The 22,476-nt window shown below is 37.6% G+C and overlaps 1 protein-coding gene across 1 annotated transcript in view; it reads right to left on the minus strand.

The window, feature by feature from the left end:
- The window catches only part of ERICH1 (glutamate rich 1), a 62,728-nt gene that overhangs the window by 20,416 nt on the left and 19,836 nt on the right, over window positions 1-22,476 (minus strand). The window contains exon 3 of the mRNA XM_041477451.1: window positions 13,047-13,181. Coding sequence (XP_041333385.1) covers window positions 13,047-13,181 — 135 coding nt within the window. The remainder of the gene's footprint in view (window positions 1-13,046; window positions 13,182-22,476) is intronic.

Genomic DNA, 22,476 nt, shown 5'->3' on the forward strand with positions numbered 1-22,476 from the left:
GTGATCTCTCCCGGTACTTCTCTCAAACTATGAACTCTTTGTATTATCTCTCCCCTGTCCAGGTGCAGAGGGGAGTGAGAGAGAGACTTTGGTGGGTGACTGGAATCCATCTGGGGTCAACCCAGTACATGGAGGTAAAAGCACAATTTTCGTTAGAAAGTGCTACAAAGGAGAAGAATACCAAGAAAGTCTGGCATTTTTTCTCAGGAGGAGAAAAGCTGGCAAAAAAAGACAAAATTAAAAATACATCCTGAGATGGAAGAACTCTATCACTGGTTTATTACTTAAAGTCTATCCCACTTATCCTTATTTTTATTTCTTAAGGAGCTGTAACAAATTAATATTTCTCTCCTCTACAGTGTTCATCTATATACTAAATAAAGTACTGAACAAAGAATCAATCACTTCTTTTCTCTGGCAGATGAACAAGAAGGAGAGACATTATGTTCTTTCCAGTAAAAATGCCACAGTTCAGCTAAGGTATTTAACTGCTGTGTAAAAGCTACCATAATGTTCACTCCCCTTCTGGGTTCACATAAAAAGAGACAGGCTCCTCCAAACAGAAAGTTTGATCCTAGACAGACTTTATTATCATCACTTACTGTAATATCACTAGGTGCCTCGCTCTTCTAATTATTCAAGCAGTTTAGTAGAGTATTCTCATATGCTTCAGTGAAGAGGTGGAAAAAAAAAATCAGATCTATGCACTAATGTGCTGTACTGCAGCAGTTCAGGGTATAAAGTGTTACAAACCTGCAGAGCAGCCCTGGAGCCTGAAGCAGTTGCTGTCTCTCTGTGCTGATCTATTAGCACTGGCTCAATACCAACTACATTACTATATGCAGATTTTTGTTCATATCTTTATATGCTTGGGCTTTCACAGCAGAATCTTTACTATTTTATATACCTTGTGTTTGACAAGTGCCTAGATCTGAGCATTCAATAAAGTCGAGTTCTCTGAGGAATGACTCTTAATAAAGGTGCACATTTAATTCTGATATCTTGTCTAAAAGTTAATGGAGAACTGACCTAAATTTGTCAGTTACAAACTAAGGTTTTTAGTATACTGAATGAAGGCTGGAAAAGACTATGTGCCATACTTGAACACTGAGTACTACTTAAGATGTCTTCACTGTATTTGCTGGTTCCTCTGGAAAGCTAGCTGAGTAACTAGATATACAGTTCCTGTATTTATTAATAGCCACTTTGCATAAAGTTTTACAGCAAACTGTATTTTTTATCAACTCAATGTTGCATGCTTTTTTAATTTTTGGAAATTTATCTTACATGCTATTTCATAATGGGAATAACAAAGCATTCTATATGTGAGAAGACATGCAGTAGACAGTATTAGCTTTTAACTTCTCATCTTCAGACAGACAGTGACCAGAAAGTAGAATAGAGCTCTTTATTTCTCCAGACTCACAAAAGATGTGTCCATTTCTAAGTACTCAAAAAAGCTGATATACTACTCAAATAATTTGAGTGCATACCTAAATTTAAAAAGATTGGAATGGTTGGTGAACACACTGCAAACTTAAGCCATCCAGATAAGTACTTAAGTTGAATTTAAGACAGAAGCATGGAAGGCATTAAGCTCATTGTGCATTAAAGACTCATCTTTTTTTATTAAATGTATGTTAGGCTCTCCTTAAGGTGTGGCAACCATTGCAGGTACATTATATTTCAGATTTTTGCATCTAGCTAACCTACTATTCAAGCTACCAAACCAAATATTTTATCTAATATTATACCTGGCATCGTGATAGTGCAATGGCTATTTGCCGCTGAAAAGAAAATTAACAAAATAAATTCAATTGTGTGGTTAGCTGTGCCAGGATGCTGATATCCAGTACAGTGTTGCACTCACATGGTGGACCTGTTCCAAAACCACCACCAACATCTGCTGAGAGTAATATACTAAAAAATATTTGAATGGCAGAATTCCTTTCTAGCAGTCAGAACTTTAGGTTATGTGGCATTTTTCATCCAATTTTTACACACCTTAAAGTTTGACTTATCAGAAAATTAGCTTATGTTGTGTTTTCTCAAAGTTCCTAACACTTATGAATTCAGCTTTTAAATATTCTTTTTAAAAAAAGGCAACTTAAGAAACCTTTTATTCGTGTTCATTCAATTAGATTGGTAAAAAACTGGTATCATCATCCCAACAAAGCAAAAACAGTTGCATAAAAGTGTTTCTGCATTCTCTCCTACTCTCGCCACAGCAAGATGTGGAGAGAGTTAGTCAGAAACAAAGAGCTTTGAGAAAGTAAGGTCACCCAGTTCTTACAGAATAGTACAGAAGCAGGCAGAACACAAAACTTCACCTGTCATTAGACCAGCTACACCAAGACCAGAGGTTCAAGGCTATTGTTTAAAGTATCTGCATCAAGAAAAGAAGTGTCAGATGCTGGCAGTGTCCCACAGGTCAGTGAAGGCCTGTTCCCCACTACAGCCCTACAGAGCTGAGCACTCAGCTCACTGCAAACTAGCAGACCCAATCATGTCTGTGCTGTGCTGGTTACACCAGCCCAGAGGATGAGCACATTCAGATTTCAGGAGAGGAGTCTGTGAGATACAGCACCATCAGCTGGACAGAGCCAGAGATGCAGCTGTTGGAAGGGATTTGCTTTCTGTCAGGGGAGACTGCCTGTTGGCCCTAATGCCTCCTCCACACCTGCACACGGCCGATGCAGCTGGGAAATGGAACTATTGGTACAGAGATGCAGCAACTTCGTTCAATCATCAGCTGCTCAAAGCAGCTGGGGATCCTTGGAATGCAATTCAGATTGTCTGCACTACATTTTGGCTAGATTATGGTAATAGATTTGTGTACACTGGTATTTCTATCTTTTGCTATAGCAATATCCATTTTCTTCAGCCCTACACAGGTGGCTGGAAAGAGGGTGAGTGAGGCTGATGCATGGCATGGGCAACACACAGTCTGTAATACTGAACAATGCTGAGCCTACAGTGAAGGCAGGAGCTTCCTTTCTCTCCAACAGTTCACAATACAAAAGGCTCTGGTGGAGTTTGCCCTGTTAGTGCTTTGAACTCTACTTATAAGCCAATTTCTCCTTGCAGGGATAAAATGGAATGAAAATAGAATGAAACTAACAAAATTATTTAGCAAAGCTACTGTGAATGGGAGACTGATGGAAGATGATTTTCAAAGCTTCCTTGGTACAGGTTATAGTTGCATTGAGGGTTGTTCAGTACTTTCAAACTGCTATCTGTAATCTTTGCAGAGGGCAGTAATCAAAAGCAAAGGATATGAGATCAAGAAATTTCCCCAGTGGAGACTAAAAGCAGACAGCCTACTAGAAGCTATATCAATGTGTGGCTGTTATGCCTACAAGTTGCCATAAACTACAACTACTGCTATAAAAAAAGAAAAACAATAAAATGAAATCATGAGGTATGCCTGATTTTGACTTTGAACATGAGACAGCAGCATTTTACGTATGTCATACAAAATACTTGCAGAAAGCTGTGTAAGAAAATAGAAAATACATGGTTAATACTACACACATTTTTTTTACTGTCTTAATTTTCCTTGTCCACTCAGCCACACTAAGTCCCTTCATGCTAGAAACAAACTTTCTACTCTGTTTTTACAGTGTCCAGAGTATTTGAACACCAGGGTAATATGAACACAGAGTTCCTATTCTTACAAAAGGCTTTCCTCTTCCCCTGCTCTCTATTTTATTTTCAATTTAAAAATTGAAAATATTGCATTGAAACAAGTCTTGTTAGAAAGAGTAACATGGGTCCTCACAGCAAGAGGATGAGCCAGGGTCACCTTCGCACACATAATAATCAGTAAGTGTGTTGCCTGTCAGTGGATATTTGGCTCTTAACATGAAGGACAGCAATATTTTGCTGTGGTTCAATACCAACAGGTTCATAGGCAATAGCAGCAGCAACAGAGCAGTGGAGGTTAGAATTTCGCACGCAACCAACTACACAACTGATAACCAAAATTAAAATATAATATGATCAGAAATTTCCCAAGATCTACAAACCAATTAAATTTCCAGCTTTAACATGTGAGGAACTAAGATTCAGAACCATGAAGCACTTGCAGACAGAAACCCAGTTGTCTTCTGCCCTTCTCCTTCATCTAGCCCCATAATGACTTCATTCTGCTGCTCCATGAAGATTTAACTACAAAAGCTTAGGTCTTGATTACATTTTTATTATGAAACAAGGAGGTGAAAGTAGTCAAGCAGTGTCAGATTTCCAAAGTGTTGGGTTTCTGCTCAAGTGAGGCAGCAATTATATCAGAGTTGGCTTTTTTGCTGGGGTCTAAAGAGCTTGTTGGTGCTGTTCTCTATTTATTTTCCTTGCCCATCAGTTCCTTACTGTCACTATGACAACAGAAGCCTGTAACACAGCTGCAAGGAAGGAGAAAGGGGGAGTATGCTCCAGCTGAAGGGGTGAAGTGACTCTGCCAGTAAGGAGCAAGAAGAGGAAAATGATGTTCACTAGGGAAAGAGGAGAAAATAAAAAGCCACAGTGCCTCTTCTTTCTCTGAGACTCCTCTATTATAGCACAGGATGCTCAACAAAAATATTTGTCATCACTGTAATTTGAAATAAAACAAAAAGCAAGAAAACAAAAGTCAGAGATAACAGCCCTAATTCCATCTCCTCTTACTATGAATACTGTCGCCTAAATTCAGAGCCTACTTTAATCAAATTACATTCAGACTTACGGATACGTAACGAGAAGAGATTCCATCTGAGATACCAACTGTAGCACAAAGGAAGAAGAAAAGCTGAAGGTCAAAGAACTACCACAGAATGTGAAGGAAATTACCTGAGTCAACATGTCTCATTAAACATGCACTTGTTGGTGAATTCTTACCCTGCTTAAACACACATCTCTCCTCTGGGATCCAGCCCAGCATCCTCATTACTTTGTTAAAATGGAAAGGCATAAACCTGGTGTATTGGGTCTGCATAGCCATGATTTTGGTGGTGGGGGTGGGCTACAGGGGTGGCTTCCATGAGAAGCTGCCAGAAGCTCGCTCAGTGTCCAGCAGAGCCAATACCTGGATATGGAGCCATCCTGATGGTCAATCAGAAATGGTGGTAATGTCTCTGTGATAACCTAGTTAAGACAAAATCAAAACAAAAAAGTTGTTGCACAGGTGTAATTTGGGCCAGAGAAGAGCAGGATAAGAACTTGTGAGAACAGCTCTGCAGACACCAAGGTAAGAATTCATCCATGTTGACTCAGGTAATTTCCTTCACTTTCTGTGGTAGTTTTTTGACCTTCAGCTTTTCTTATTTCTGTGTGCTACAAGTGGTGTCTCAAATGGAATCTCTTCTCATTACATGTCCAGAAGTCTGAAAGTAATTTGATTAAATTGCAGAAGGAGGGGCAGAGGTGCTTCAGGCACCAAAGCTAGGATTCCCCTGCAGCCTGTGGTGCAGCTCAAGGGGCTCCACCTGCAGCCTGTGGAGGAGCACACACCAGACCAGTTGGATGACTGAGAGGGGCTTGTGAGCCTGTGGAGAGAGGGGCCCTGCTCCCAGGCTGGAGCAGCCTGTCCTTGGAGGACTGCACTCTGTGGAAGAGTGACCAATGCCACAGTAGTCTGAGGGAAGCTGCTGCCCATGGGATGGATTCACTTTGCAGCAGTTCAGAGAACTGTTCCTTGTGAGACGGACTCACATTGGAGAAGTTTGTGAATTTCATATCTCTAATTCAAGCCTGTTTAGCCTGTGACAGTATTTGATAAGTGATCTTTCCGGGTCCTTATCTCAACCCATGAACCCTTTGTTAAATTTTTCTGTCCTGTGTCCATTGCAGAGGGGAGTAAGTGAGTGGCTTTGGTGAATGTCTGGCATCCAGCCAGCAGCAACCCAGGTTGCTATGCCAAGTTTAGGGGTATGTTATTTTCTTTATTACAGCAACATATAGTAATGAAAGCTTATTTCAAAGCTAAATTTTGTTATTGAAATACTTGAGGCTTTTTTAGAAGCATGCAGAAACTAATGGAGGATCTAAATATGTACTTTATTTAGTTACAAAAATATAAATCAGGGATCTTTAATAAACCATTAACATGCAGCCATGGCAAAAGTAAAGCATTACCAGTGTATCACATTGCCATGTATTCTGTTTTCCTTAATACATTTTCAGCATTTACACCCTTTCCTATCACCACACACAAACTTGAGCTAAATATCTGGGGCAGAATTCTTCGCCATCTAGCCTTCAAAGCATCTTCCAGAGGGTTTTTTGGGAGTTTGGGGTGGGGGGAAGCTGTGTGTGTATGCTTGTTTTGTTGCATTGTTTGTTTGTTTTGATGAGGTCTACCAACACGTTAATGTTAATGTCAGAAACTATCACAAGAAATACTGAAGACTTCAGTGACATTAAAAACTCATGATTTGTATCATGCATTCTGTAATAGTCCCATATGCTTGTGAATATACTGGCATTTGGAAAATGTAAATAGTTACAGATAGTGGTAGTCAGAAATGACTGGTTTCTACATTGTATATAAACCTAAATTAGTGAGTCATCCTTACAACTTCAACTGATAGCCCAGTCCCATGTTTAAAACTCTCAGTGGACAGCAGTGATTTTCTTGGTAAATTCTACACTCACCTTCAGGAGGTTCAGACTTGTTTGCTATGAAACCACGAGAAGTGATTACTCCATTCTAGCTGGCTGCTTGATAGAGCACAGAATTTACCTGTAACACTGCTCCAGGACACTGGTAGTCTGGAGATGTTTTCCTAAATGCCTACCCAAGTTACACCTTAAATGTTTATAATTTGTATCACATTCAGTACACTAGAAATATTTCCAAGAATATGGCATCACACTAGTCAGCTTTTGCAATGCAAGTACATCAACAAGCATCTTCTTGCAAGCATACACTTAATTCCTTAAAATTAAGTATGATAAAAGTTAAACTCATAACTAGAATTCTTGACAACTTTTAAATCAGGTATCACTTTAAAAAGGAAATCTTCTCCTGTTCAGATAGAAAAAAATTTAAAAATTTCCAAAGCAGTATTAGAGAAGTTGATTTAGATCTTTCCTAACTTTTAATATAATTCCAGTGAAGCAATCAACCCACAACAATGTCAGTGTACATAAGAACATTAGTGGATCTAGACTTTTGTTTTTTCTAAAAATTAAGCCAGATTTAACAAATTATTAAATACTTTATCTGGCCTCTGGAAATAAAAGTAGTTATTTAATCCTATTCAATTTCAGAAAGAAAACTGTTGCGATTATGTCTATTAAGGAATGTTATTGTATCTATCAACAAATACAAAGTCTGCCTCAAGGTCAAGAGGATATTGAAGATAAAAACATCTAAGTACAGAATTCTTCAGCTATGGCTGTCCTACATCTCTACTTGTTTGTGGCATCTTTCACTGTAACTGATTCCAAAATGTCAAGTGCACTTAAGCTGAAGAAGAAACAGACTGTAGAGAAGAAAGTTTCTTAACCTCACAGACATCTCTCCTTCCGAACTATTGATTAATCTCTGAACACCACAACGTTTTGAAAAAGCTCATAATAACAACCTCAACAGAGGTGTCATTGTTACTACAGTTTGCTTTCTGATGATGACATCCACATGAGAATTCCTGAAGCTGTTGGTGGCTCAGAAAAATCTGCCATTCACAAACTGGGAGCAATATACTGGTTTCTGTAAGGACAAAGCTAAACTACAGAATGTTACCACATATAATTTTATCATGCAAAGATATATTGTTTTAATACTAAACAGTGACATCCAAACTGGCTGATAGTTAAAATCGGAACCAAAATTAACTAGGGGAATTCATCAATAAAAATTAAAAAGATTTAGCCTAACTATTAGAAATACAAAAAAGCCCAAACTACCATATACTCCTTCCTTGCTGAATTATTGAAACAAATTTTTTGAAGTAATAACTCTTTCACAGTATGTTTTCAACCTGCAAGTCCATGCCACCCTTACTAGAAATGGAAAGACCCATGCTAACAAATCTAACAAGAGAAGGAAAGACAAGTGAAGCTCAAAGTAAGAGCTGTAAAAGTAGCTGAGAGCAGAACAGTAAAACTTTTTTTTTTTTCAGCAAGTTGTAAAAAACAATCTACACATCTGTATATCAATCCCTTTCAGTTAGTTATGCTATGACTTGAAATATGATTTGGTTCACCTGTGTAGCAAACACTGGCTATTGTACTAAGAGCAGTACTGTAGCATCTTTCATTATTCAGGTATAATTAATGACGTAATGAATTAGACAGGATTTTTGTTCATAAGAATCCTTTAGTAGGCTTGTTGTTCTATTAAAATAAGAACAAAACTGGAAAGAATTTTATTATTTTTAGTTTGCAAATGCAGAATACTTACTCTGAAACTGCCCGAATTCCCTCAATTAATCTTGTTATAAGCCTTGGATATTCTCACAGAAGTTGCCACAAGACTCTGGACAGCCAATGCAGGAGCAGCTGACAGAAGACATTATAAGACAACCAGATTTGCAGGAGGTTTTTCATAGCTTTTTCTCTCAGATATAAGATTCAGAAAAGCAATTGTAAATGTTCTTAAACTCCTTTGTTTTCAAGAGAAGTTGAGTTTATTTCTAGTTGAGTTCTTTCCTGAACTCTTTGGTTTGAAATAAGTAACACTGAGTACTGTTAAACATTTTGATTTACAGTTAAGAAGCCCTACGCAAACAATATTTATTGTAATATCACTAAGATAACTGTATATAGGAATGAGCTGATTTGGAATTAAAGCAGAAGACTTTTTAAATTAACTGTTTCTTGTAACTTTTGTCTACTGTCACACCCTGCGATTAATTTGGAAACATATCTAAAACATTGATACTTCATTAGTTCAAGGGTAAAAAACCATAAATACTACATGCAGTAGTGGAGTTTATATTTTTAAAAAGATGCTGTGAAAAGTGTGATACCTAAAAGGTCTACAAATGTGACTTGAGGATTGAAGTAAGTATCTTAGAGCAATGCACAAGTGAACATGCTTAATCAAAAAGATTGATGGTGACTTGATTACTGTGCTTCTTTGTGGGAAGAAAATACTGGTTAATAGAGGCCCATCATTTTAATGGAGGAAGGCAGAAAAAGAAATTTTCAATTTTTAAAAAAAAAATTTGTTCAATAGAGTGAGACCAATTAACTGTTAGTGCTAGAAAGCAGTGGAGCTTCTGTGACATCTTTGAAATGTGAATAGCTTTTTTTTGTTTGGTTTGGTTTCTTCTAAACTCAAAGTGCTGAGTTCAACACAGGGTAAGATCTCTCCAACAGGTACAGAAGATTAGGTTAAATGGTCTAATGATTCCTCTGGTTTGAAGGCTACAAAAAGATTCATAATGTTAGAGTTTCACAACTGGTGCTACCTATCAGTGAAAAAAGTTTGCTGCTGACCTTAGCTGCTTTAAACATATTGCTCCCTTGGTGTGCTTCTGTGAAGTATCACATTCCCAACCACTTGCCAAGAATGTAAGTAGTCAACGCATGATTCATAATAGCATCTCCTTAAAAACAAACACAGGCTTAAGCACCATTAAGTCTTTCTGAAATGGCTGCCTTTAAGCGAATCAAGATGCTACAGACATGTAAGAGACTACCTGAATTTTCTTCTCCCCTTTTGCTCAGAAGCTATTCGGGACATCATTAATTTCATCCTGACATAAACCTTAATGGAACTAGCAGTTTAAACAACAATAATAATGGAAAAACCCAAACTTATTTTAGAGCTGATGAGAAATTATTTTATTTTATGGTTTTAATTAACTTCAATTTTTACACCATTTCTCAAAACCAGTTAATGTTGAAATACATATTTTACTGACTGAGTATTTCAGTCTTCCATACAGTAATTTACCACAAAGGAATGTCAGCCATGGCACATCCATTCCTCTTGATGATCTTGTTATATTAATTCAGATAGAGTCATATTTGGCTTCTTTAATTTATTGAGAGGACACAGCAAAATCACAATGATGCATAACTGAAAAATTATAATCCTAAAATAGAGTCATATTATTTTCAAGAGACAACAATGAAAATTTGATAAACAATGAAATTAATTTTTGAGACAGATTATTTTTGGTTGAATTTCCACATCATTAATTCCCCTTAGTTCTGGGTTAAAAAAGGATGACACAGGAACCTTTTCTTACCCAGTACATAAACAATACGCTTACATTTTTAGGAAACACAGTGGAAGATTATCTGTTGCCATACAAAATATATCATATAGATAGTATCAGGATTAAAACACCAAATCTCCACTTTATGGAGCTGATCCTTTGGGAATACCTGGGACAATTCTAAACATAACACATTTATTTTATATATATAAAATATTCATACATACAGTCATGCATGCACCCTTTTTTCTTCAGTGTCAAAGGTTCTCATTAGAGCTTTCCTTTATCCCTTCAAAAAAGATATAAATTTGGGAAATACAACTAAACCTAGGTGAGCAAAGTAAGTAATCCATAGTGTGATTGCTTAAAATGCTCCTTTAATATTTTATGAGCACTGCCCGAAATCACAGACTTCATTCTGCAATAGATTTTGTGTATGCTTAAATGTCATACACGAGTGAAGTGAACCATGTCCCCTTACCCTTGAAAGATTAGCACAGATCCCCAGTTGTGCAATCCTTATTTAGAAAAAACAAATAAGGGTCTAAACTGCAGCAAGAAAGATCTATCATTAAAGGGTTGTGAAACACTAGAGCAAGTAAAAAAGGGAATGTAACAAAAAAAATCTCCCTATAACGAGGTTTTAAAAAAATAATTAGACAAATACCTGGTAAGACTAACATCTGTAGTATAACATCAAACCTACCTTGCAAAAGAAGCCACAGATTAAAAACCTTAATTTCAAATTTGTTTTTTCTTGATTCTATGAGAGTGCAAAGCCAAGTAACAAAGCAATCCAAAAGTAAGTCTCCCAGAATTCCAGATACTTTGTTAACTGTTTAAAATGTGGTTAAAACCCAAAACTCACTCTTCCTGAACAGTGAAACTGGGATCAGCTAAGAACATTCTCCATCCAACAGTTAATACTATCACTAAGCAACACCAGAACTCTAGTTACTGTTATCATGGTTGAGTACATTTGTTTTGAAATACTAATGGAAAATGTTAAATCTAAAAAATGAGCAAAAAAAGCCATTTTTCAATACTTTATCCACTGTAAAACCAGCCAGGTATTTATATGACTATAAAAAGAGACAATATAACTCAATCCTAAATTCTGTTCTGCTTAACTGCTTTGCAATGTGTCTAGCATCTAATTATGTATAATACTGTATCACTGCAACATCTAATATGCACCACACATAATCTGATTTATTCATAGATTTTAAACAGCAGCTGAGTAAATTTGCCACAAAAGTTCCATGCTAATGCCATAAGGATAAATCTCGGTTGCAGCAGTGTTCAGTATGTATGCTAGTGTTTTATTTAAAAGCAACTTAAGTTCCTGCATAAAACTGAATTTACCTACAAAGTATTATGAGACTTCATTTAGTCTTATCAGCAAAACACAGAAGAGGAAGAAGCATCCCTCTAACATCTGAAAGAAAAGTACATGAAATAAAAAACAGAAATTATATGGCATGGAAGGAGAGAAAAGATGTTTCAAGATCAGAATAAGCAGCTTGAATCTGACATGCTGAGAAAGAGAAACCCAGTGAACTGTCCAAAGACAGTTCTGCAACTAAACAAAATTAAGGGTAACCTAGAAACAGCTTCTGGATTCTAAACATGAATCCTATGTAACTGAGAGGAGCGCAAGCTAGAAGCTCTAAATTAGAGCATCTTTCCATTCATAATCCAAAAACTATCAAGATCTACTCTTATCTTACTCTGATAAAGTTACTTCTTTGTTACTCAAAAATGGTCTTTAATTTAAACCACTGTACCCCAAGGAAGAACATTGTTGATGTGCCCTCAGTCACCCTGTATTTTGCTTCAATCCCCTCAGCTACTTTGGTAGCTTTCCTTGTATTCAGATTCTGACCGGAGCTCAGAACAGACTGTAGACCAAATTTCCAAGCTCAAAATTCACTCCTGTGGGTATTGTGTGCAAAGCCAAGCAAAATTTGCCTTTCTATATCTGCAAGTTATATTTCAGGTTTTCCTTGCATTTAAGGCAATTTCCAGGCTGAAACTGACACTGTAGTTTAATAACTGCTGCTTATCAGGTGTTTTACTTTAGTTGCCTTACCTGGGCATTTTCTTTGCTATAGAACATCCCTAGTGGTCAACAGGGATACACAATTCTGGACAAACATACATCTACAGGAACACAGTAAGTAAAAAAACTAAGTTAATTTGTCTCGTCTAAGCTTGGGACTCTTCTAAAGAAGACAGAATCAACTGAATTCTGGTAATGTCATTCAGAAAACCATGTATTTAACTGAGGTCAACTTAGAATCCACTTTACAGATTCTGTGCTTCTTCTCCTGTATCCTTTGACAACATCAAGTATTGTTTCTGAAGTTATATGGTCACAGGTTCGCATCAGAAACCCTTTCAACATTAAAGGATTGGTATGTCCCCCCTACAAACTCCAATGATGAATACCTGTTCTGAGAGAGGCAAATTTGAAAGGTTCTTAAGCCTTTACTCAATTCCTCAGCACATCAAGGGTAGATGTAGTAAAACAGTTTTATCTAACATTTATCCTTAAAAATAATATGACTGTGAGCAGGCATAATTTGAGTATAAATGTCACTTGAGTGGGAGGAGCTAAAGACTTTGTCCTAAGTTAGGTTCTACGTAACTTCAGTAAGATCTGTGGCACTGCCTGGCTATCACCAAATATTGAATCCAGTCTAGAAACCCCAAATGATGGAAATGAACCCATAGGGATGTACATCTTCATTTTGCATCTGTTGCAAAACAGTGACACCCACTGGCAGCAATGGTTTAAATACTTCATTGTTGCAGTCTGAATCTACTTGATAAGACCTGCTAAGAAGTTTCCCTCCTCCTGAAAAATTAATCACAGTAACAACCATAAGAACTCACCTGTTGAGTCAGCACTACTGCCAGAGTTTTCAGAAGCTGCATTACTAAGAGCATCTGGAGTAACTGCAACATAACCCTCTGGAGGAAGATCCACTGTGTAAACTCTTCTTGGAGACATAACTGTATCATCATTATCTACAAAAAAGAAAATCCAAAGTATCTGGCTCAATATTGGTCTCACTACAGATTTTCTCAAATGTTTTCCCAACTAGAGAAATAGGTGATCTTGAAAATCCTTACAGAGGGTCAGCTGAGGAACTGACCTTATCCTATGACCAACAGAACAAATCTTGCAGCATCTACAAATAAACAAATACTCCATGGGTTAGTTCTTTACACCAGAAGCATTTCTTTTTCTGTTGTATCACGCAAATCTTCTCCCCTACCTTCAAAAGAAGCTTCCACTTACAGTGATCTTTTAAGAGAGACTCTAAACTTTTTTTTCCCATTCAGCATGAGCAGACAATTTCTTTAAGAGCTGCTCCACAAAAGATGATGGCTGGCTGGCTGGCTGGCTACAAGCTTATTAAGAAGTGACAGAAGCAATAGGAAAAGAATCACAAAACTGTGGTTTGTCCATTTGCACACTGGTTAGTCACAGCCTATACTTCTCTGAAGGGTGCAAAGATAAAGGAAGTTTGAAAGTCACACTTGACTAAGCCTCAGCAGTGCCTGCCCCTGAGGGCTCACCTCCTCATCCTGCTCTACTTCTTTCTGGGGCAGGAGGGGAAGTGCCAAGGGCCAGCTTTCTAACTATTTCATTGCACAGGAAACTATTTGAGTTGATGGCAGCAGTCTGGTTTTGTATTTTGAAAGGTATTTAAAAGTATCTACAAGAGCAACAGTAGAAACCTCATTTGTTCACCAGACATGAAGTGACAGACACATCTCTGCTCCATTTACACAAAGTCAGACCATACTTCTGCGCAGAGTAGTGACAACACAGATCAAAGATCAACCACAGAAAAAAGCCTTTCCAGAAGGCCAGGATTTCAGGGTGTCTCCAGATGTTGCAATGTAGTTTTAGATGGCTCGGTGTGAAGTTTTTTTAATATTGGATTGTTGGGCTTTTTTGGTTGTGTTTGTTGCTGTTTTGTTGGGTTTTTTAACACTCAGCCAGCTCCATAAGTCAGCAGAGACACAGCACTAGTATTCCCTTTTCGAGGGCACTGTGTCTCTTTAAAACACAGAGCAAGCTATTAAAATCATATCCAATAAAAACATTTTTGGCAGGTGGACACAATCAACTTCCTTACACCACAAACTTGTTAGAAGATCCCAGATGATCTAAATCAATCACTGAGGTGCAGCTATGTGCAACTACTGTTGGACTAACTCGTAAATATTTAAAATGGGGTTGCATCTGATAGATCCCTAATGAGAATTACTTCTTAATTTTTAATACGGAATTTAACTATGCACTGACGTGCCTCAGACAGCCTACTTTGAAAACAAACTATATTTCTGAACAGTCAAAGTACTTCTGAAAACACCACTGTTGTTTTCATCATGAGGGAATAAATTTGTTTTGAAAACACATTATAATAATATAATCTTTTTCTTGAACGAGCCAGAAAGTTTCCAGTGTTGATAATACTTACTTAGAGGGATAATAAAGGGAAAGAAATAAATAAGAGAGGAAGATGAAGAGCAACTATGAGCTTTGGAAAAAATCCATTAAAAATTAACATGGGATATTTCTTCAGCAGATCCCTTCCATGCAGATGATGCCAAATCATTGAACTAGCAGTACCTGCATTGACTTTTTTCTCCCCCATCCAGGTTGATTAATGATGAAGTGCTAATTAGTGACAGTTTAAAATTATAAGGATGTATAAATGTTTAAGTTATTCCCTTCTGAAGGATTTCAAGTATGCCCTTTTTTCCATTTTTATTTAGGCTTAAATATTTTATTTATTTTTTTCTATTTATATTTAGGTTTTTATTTTAGGTTTTATTTAGGTTTTTGTAAAACAAAGATGATCAGGAAAACACTAAACTTAATCTACAATAGCCTTGAAAAATTCAAATCTTTTAATCATATAAGCAGTAACTATACTGAGATAATAACCTCCCAGACAAAATAGTTACACATAACAGAATTTGAGGGACCATCTGTAACACACAATCCTACAAGGAAGAACAGTTACAAATCCTTCTATGGAAATGAATGATGACTCAAGACTATTTTTTATTTTAAACGGGAATATTATTTTATATTCCCTCTTTAAACGGGAATCTCCAAATTACATATTTATTCACACCAGCTGCATCTTTAACAAGCTTGCAAGCTCATAAATCAAGAATTAGTCTTCGCTACTCTTGTGCAAGTGTGTCAAACCAAACTGTTACCATATCTACATCTGGATTTTTGCAGCCTGGGGCCAGAGTCTCCTTGGGCCAAGAAGAGATGGGTTGGTCAAACATAAAGTCAAACAATGATGCAAAGAAAATGGCTGAGCTTATAAAACTGTGACATAAAGAGGGTTTTTTGATAAACACAAGTAAACAGATATTAAAGAGTGCTCCCTTTTACCAGTTAAAAGTCATTAATCAGATTTCTGAAGTTTTATTTTATGAAAAAAAAGCTTCAACAGCTAAAGTTCATTTACAATGCCCCAAAAAGAGCAAACCTTTTTCTTTAAGGTAAACCAAGAATACAGAATAATTGTTTTGAAACTGTCTTCTAGTCATGCTCCCCACACAGAGATCCACAGCATGTAACTCAGTGTGGTGGTTTGTGCACAGAGTAGGGAAAAGCATCTACAACATGCCATTACCAACATTACATCTCCAAGCATGTCAGCTGCTTGGCCAGCTACGGTTATCTCTTACTATCTTACTACAAACCAGTATCAGATCTTTTTAGAAGGAGCTGAAGATAAAGCTTCCACCCATATAGAATTGTCAACTGCCCAGTCAGTCAGGCATCTCAGGTAGCCACTGTATTTTGTTAAGTTTATTTTTCAGCATTTTTAAACTATCCCCTACTTGTAGCTCAGAATGATGGCACATAGCACTAGCACAGTTTCCAGATTGCCTGAACACCAAGCATGCTTAGGCACACCTCAGACACAGCCACGGCCAGAGCACACGTTCACAGTCTTGGTCCCTAGCTTGCTGTAAGACTAAATCTTGGACAGAGACTGAATCACTGTGAGGTTCTGGGCTGGGCTGGCCCTAGCTAGCAGCCCAACACCCAGCCAGATACTCACTCGGGAGCCTCAGCAGGCTGACGGTGGTGTGGCATACAATGGGGCGAACAGGACTGAGAGAGGTGATGGGACAACAGCAAGGAGATCACAACTACATGAATCTTTCCTCACTGGTTCTTTTCACTCCCAACTTCACCCCTATTTCCTCTCACTGCAGGTTAACTCACCCAGTTCCTCCAGAGAGACAAAGCAGTACAAGGAGGTAGGGGTAATGTTTTGAAGTCCCTGCTGTTCTTTCCTTTTCCCCCCCACAGGGCTGCCATCCTTCAGGAACATTTATTCAACAACAGAGTACCTTCTCCTCCACTGACCCTAGGGTTTCCACTGTTGCCATTCCTTTTAGTTCCCTCCTGTCTTGGGATTGTTTTCTCATTTCTTAAAAAAAGTGTCCCCTAGGGTGCCCCTGCCTCAGCTGTGGGCTCAGTTGTGCCCTGCAGTGGGTTGGCTGGAACTGCCTGTGTCCAGCACAGGGCATCCCTGGCCTCCCTTCACAGAAGTCCCACTGTCAGTGACTGGACAGGACCCTGTAAAATTTTTCAATCAAGACAAAAATTTTGTCTTACCTGTGAAGTGCTTCTCTGTAACTCAGAAAGCTTTGATACTCACCCAAGTTAAATTCCCACAGGGCAGAACTCATAAGAGCAAACAGAGAACCCAAGTCAAGCTAAAAAATCCTGCAGCTCCCCCTTCCCCACAAACAACTGTAAATTAGTCCAATTTTACCAAGATTGTGATCTTTTCCACAAAATTACCCCTTGGAAACACCCAGTTATCACTTTTTCAAACAGATTGAAAGAGTTCATCCCCAAAAATAGGTCTTTATAGAAAAGTACAGTGTCCTAGTTCTGGCCAGGACAGTTAATTATTTTTACAGCAGCCAGGTGCAGTGGCACATGCCTGTAGTCACAAGCTGCTGGGTAGGCTGAGCCCACCTGAGTACTTGATCCAGGAGCTCTGGACTGTCCTGCGCTGTGCCCAGGGGTCATAGCCAAGACACCAATGTTACTCAGTACCTCCTTAGGTCACTTCCATGGGCTGGGGAAAAGGGACTCTTGCTTCCAAGAAAGGTGCTCCTTTTCAGTCACAGGGAATGCCTGTCAGGCAGAAGAGCTGTTTGCTATTGTTTTTCAGTGTCCTGGGCTGGGGTGAATATTTTGCATGCCAATCACCCTCTCTTTGTACATTATTGTTATTAGCATTGTTGCTGTTACTGTTTGTTTTCTTATCTCATTGCTATTTCCAGTAAACTGTTCTTATTGTCACCAATGATCTCTGCCGTTTGTCTCCCAGGGGAGAAGGAGAGGGCAGCAGCTGATGGTTTTCTTTTTAGTGGGAGTACCAAATTTGAGAGTACCATTCCTAAACCATCCTACACAGAAAATGAGGAATTGATGCTGAATCAAATACAAAGTCTGAGTAGTTCCGTGTCCTACCCTCTACAAAAGTCATTACTGGTAGTAGGCATTTTCTGTGCAGTGTTACAGTACAGATGACCAGGAAAAAATAAGGCTTGAATGAGGTCTGTTATTTTCCTTAAAAATTTTGTATTAAAGTATGATTTTACTTAGTATGTAAGCTAGAATATGACCCTGTTATAGCCATTCCTCATTTTTATTGCATACAAGTGAGACTACAACCCCAAAACTCTGACACTTCCGAAGGAACATAAACACCCAGTTATCTGTACACAATAACCTTCCCCTTCATTGACTAGTAAGACAAGCATCTGTAAAGACAGGACACAAACCCTGGGCAAGAGTCATCTCCATCAAAAACCTTCATAAACTGAAGTGTACTAGAGGTGGTATCAGTGACTATCTGAACACACCTTGAGTGTCCTCCTCTGTGCTACTGAAAAATAAATATTTTTCCTGTTGATCAATGTGAACACATCAAAATGTCCTTCAATAGCATGAACAAATCCAGTGAACCTAAATACCCACTCAATGTATACTCATACCCACAATGTATACTCATTTTTATTCAGATAATATCCAAGTTCCTGGACATCAAGCTATTTCAGTCTATAAGGTACAATAAAGTAACCTCAGGGACATGAGGTGCTACATTATGTACAAACAAACTCAGTTCCCAGACTGACTTAGCACAGCCTTGTTTTCCAGCCTCACACACGCTAGAGTGCTTTACACAAAGACAGAAGCTTTTAGTCTTCCATGCAATTGGAAAGTATGGTCCTTTTCCTTGGAGGGTGGAATTCTCTACTGCTTGACTGCAGTTTTCAACAGTATTCTCTCCCTCAATACTAGAGAAGTCACACTGGGTGGAAAACAAAAAAAAAAAAAAAGAACAGATGCTACCAGTCACTATAGACTCTACCTCATTATCCTTACTATATTGGAATAAACAAGGGCAGTCACTCATGCCACTTGGCAGAAGATGAGATACATATTCCTTCCAAAGATTCTCCATAGTTTTCTAAATACAAAAAAACCATTTTCTGAATGACTTTCGGATAGCCAGTTATCTCAAAGGCACTGTTATTATTGTCATATATTTTATTAGCACCGATATACGTAACAGAACGCTGAAAAAGCTTTTTCTTCTGCAAAGTTCAGAGGTGTGGAATTTTATAATTCTGAAGATGTCTGCTATTCCTTATGGAAGGACAAATTCCCCTCTTTGCCAAGTAAAAGGTCAAAGTTTGTGCAATTTAGAACAGAACTTCAATTACATACATTCAAACAATAAAGTGTAGAAGAAAAAAGTCTTCTAATTAAAGAGATACATGTTGTCCTCCAGCTCAGAGAATCCTTAAGCAGCAACTGTTGGAGAACATTGTGGGGAAGCAGTACAATACACTTATTCCAGTCCTCTTTTTTTATAATACTGACAGTCACAACATTGTGCAGACAGCAGTACTGAATTTTTTGATTTACCTTAATTTCTGATACTTTATTCAGTTATGTTTACACAAAACCAAGTCCACTGTCCTTTGATATTCAAGCAAAGCATGTTTTCACTTCATTCCCAGGGTGTTATTTTTTAGAGTCCTAGCCATATTACAGACAACTGCTCCCAGTTCTTAAGGTATACCACTCGTGCCCGGCAGCATGTTCAAACTCAAGTTAGTTCATAACTACTTCCCTTCTGACACTTCACATTCCCAGAAGTTCTTCAGTTCATTGAAAAGAGAAAGTGTAAATTACAGAGGATACTAGACTAGAGCACTGAAAGAAGAAAATGAAATGAGAAAATCCTCAGAAGTACTTCCTCATTATGGTGTTTTCCTTCAGCTTGTTGAAAACCAAAAATTTCAAAAGGAAACTGAGGTCAATAAAGACATTTTACAAGGCCCAAACTTGGGATGGCAAATTAATAAAAAACAAGGAACAAGCAATTTCCCATTCATTTCCCTCACTACCTCCCATATGTACACTAGGGTCTTAGATTTAGTTTATTTTTTAGACATGTAGAAAGGCTCTATTATAGCTCATTTTATTGGAGACGGCACTTACCATTATAACTCAGCTTCAGTTTCACTACATTAGGAGTGGCAGATATTTTTTGTCACAGAGAAAAAACTGATTAAGTACAAATCCTTCTTACTCTTGCTCTCACTCATGATTTGGGGAAGACATTTTTGCTTTTTACCTATGAGCCATTAAAATATCTACATTTCCTTGGAAAAAGTAATGAAAACTAAGCATAAAAAAAAGTGAGACTGAAGCATGGAAGTACCACTGATCGAGGAAAACAAGCAACAGAACACTTTTCAGACATGAATCTGACTACAAGCAGACGGTGGAATTAAAATTTTGCTGTTTTGTTTTCTGAAAGTTGAATATAGGAGGTAATGATGAAACAAATTATATAGCTAAATGGTATATGTGTCCCATATATGCCCTGGTATATGACTATGCAATATTTTGATTAGATGTCAAAGATTTCTAGCTGTATAAACAGGAACATAAAGATATCTTAATGTTATGCTAGTACCCAGCTCAATTACTTCTCCTACTGAAGATCTTATTTGTTTAACACACTTCTCAAAAGCCAAATATATCCCTGTTAATCAATCCTTAAAAAAAAAAAAATAAAAAATTGCAACAACATTGAATCTAAAAGGCCATGCCTAAGTTGCAATTATTTAATTATCCTCACTGATGAAGTGATTATGTTATTACTGGAACGTACCTGAAACAAGACCAGAAAATAAATAGATGTGCTTATAAGAGTAAAAGCATACAAAATTTAAAGTTTTAAAGCTTTTGCCCCTCTAAACTCACATTTTCTATTCCATAACTAGAAGCTACTGGTAACAGTCCCTTCTCATTTGTGTAAAAAACAATGCAAAGCACAAAATATTATAGAAAAGTATTTGCGCAGAACACAGTTCAGTACCAAGCACACATTATGAACATTTCCACTTTTCAAATTGTTAGAAGGTAGAGTTGATAGGAAACACAAGCAGAAAGTAAGCTCGTGCAACAGCAGAAAATATGGGATTTGACTCTGAATAACTATGATTTTGACAAGAGCAGCTTAAGTGATAACCTCCCCAGTGTAAACTGGAGCAGGAGCAGTGTCTCACACAACCCGTTTTGTCACCAATGCATTGAAGATGATTTCTAACAAGGAGTCAAGGCGGAGAGCAGGAATGCTAACACACAATTATTATGCTGCAGTTCAATTCAATTTAGTCCTATTAGCCATCTCTAGGTGAAACAAGGCTATTTTATCAAGTTCTTAAACAAGCCATTTTTCTGTTTCCTTTACCAAGATAATTCATTTTCCTGCAGTTGACTAGTTTAGGTTTAAAGCTTGTTAACACTTAGAACTAAAGCTGGCATTTTATCCTCTATGCAGGCAACTGCTACACAGTTAGATGAGCTACTAGATGAGCTCAGTTAGCAGCTTACAGAAGCTTCACAGAGACCAGCAACTCTCCCTATGACAGCTAAGCTGCTTGCAATGAGCATGTAGACGAGGAGAAGGAGTTAACATGTATACACAAGAACACTGGAAAAGGAAGGAATCTGTCAACCAGCAGCAAACAACCCCTCCAAAACCTAGGAAAACATTGCTATAGAAACTGAAGACAACAAGAGAACTGCTTCCATCACAAAGAGAAGTTACAGATATTATACACATAGCCCACTCTGAACAGAGAGAAGGAGGTTTTTTGTTTGCTTGTGGGATTTGGATTGGTTGGGTTTTTTAGGCTGGGTTTTGGAATTTTCTCCCCTTCTCTCCTAAACCCCAGATTTCTACATTGCCCTAAAGCACACAGCTATACTGGCTTGTAAAACTGGCTGGGCACCATTTTTACCACAGCCACCAGGGGCTGGTATCTTCAGTCAAATACTCTGCTCCTGGATACATCTGTCCCATTTGCACAGCATAATAGCACTGTAATATACCATGCAATGAGAGAATTTTTAAACCCTTGAGAAAAGACTGTAAGAGCATGTGACAACACTTTATTGTATAATAATTATAATCTCCATTGCTCTTTAGCTTATTCACAATAGACAGCTTTTCAAAGCAATTAACCAAAGCAAAGCTGAATTGTTTAACAAGTCTCTAAAGTTGTTTATTGCATTAAGTACTGCTAGAATTTAATTTCTCAACCATGAGCACTTCATCAATTTGATCAACTAAAAAGCAGGGCAGTTCATGCATATTTTTAAGACAAGTTTTGTCTTCTAGGCATTTCTGTCACTAGCTTCAGTTTTCTACAGTAAAATGGCTGCAAGAAGACAAGATTTGTATGATGAAGGACACAGTCCTGGTGTCCTAGTGATGATTTAAATGCAGTACACTGTCAGCATCTATAACTTCAGTGGAACAAATAAGAAGGAGAACACAAAATATTCACACAGCTGCACTGAATTTTGACATGAATTCCTCACATACGATAACAGTGCTGGGATAGGTCACATTTGATAAGACATTCACATTTTTATTTAATGAATAAGTAGTAAATTGTGTTTTGTCTATTTATAGAGCATAACATGGAATCCAGCTTTTTTAGAAAACTAAAACCTATTATTACCAATAGCTTAGTAACATTCCTCACTATTTCTTACTGAAATAACTTAAACTTTCCTTCTCCTTAATTTATCTCCACAAGATCCAAAACTCTGCCTAGGCTCTCTGCATTTCAAATTCCTTTTTCAGAATTAGGGAAAAAGCAAAAATCAAAAGTGGCACAGTACAATTTATACTGACATATATCAAACTTGAATGCAATT

This window comes from Pyrgilauda ruficollis, unplaced genomic scaffold (genome assembly GCF_017590135.1).
Source record: "Pyrgilauda ruficollis isolate IOZ18807 unplaced genomic scaffold, ASM1759013v1 scaffold40, whole genome shotgun sequence".
Classification (NCBI taxonomy): Eukaryota; Metazoa; Chordata; class Aves; order Passeriformes; family Passeridae; genus Pyrgilauda; species Pyrgilauda ruficollis.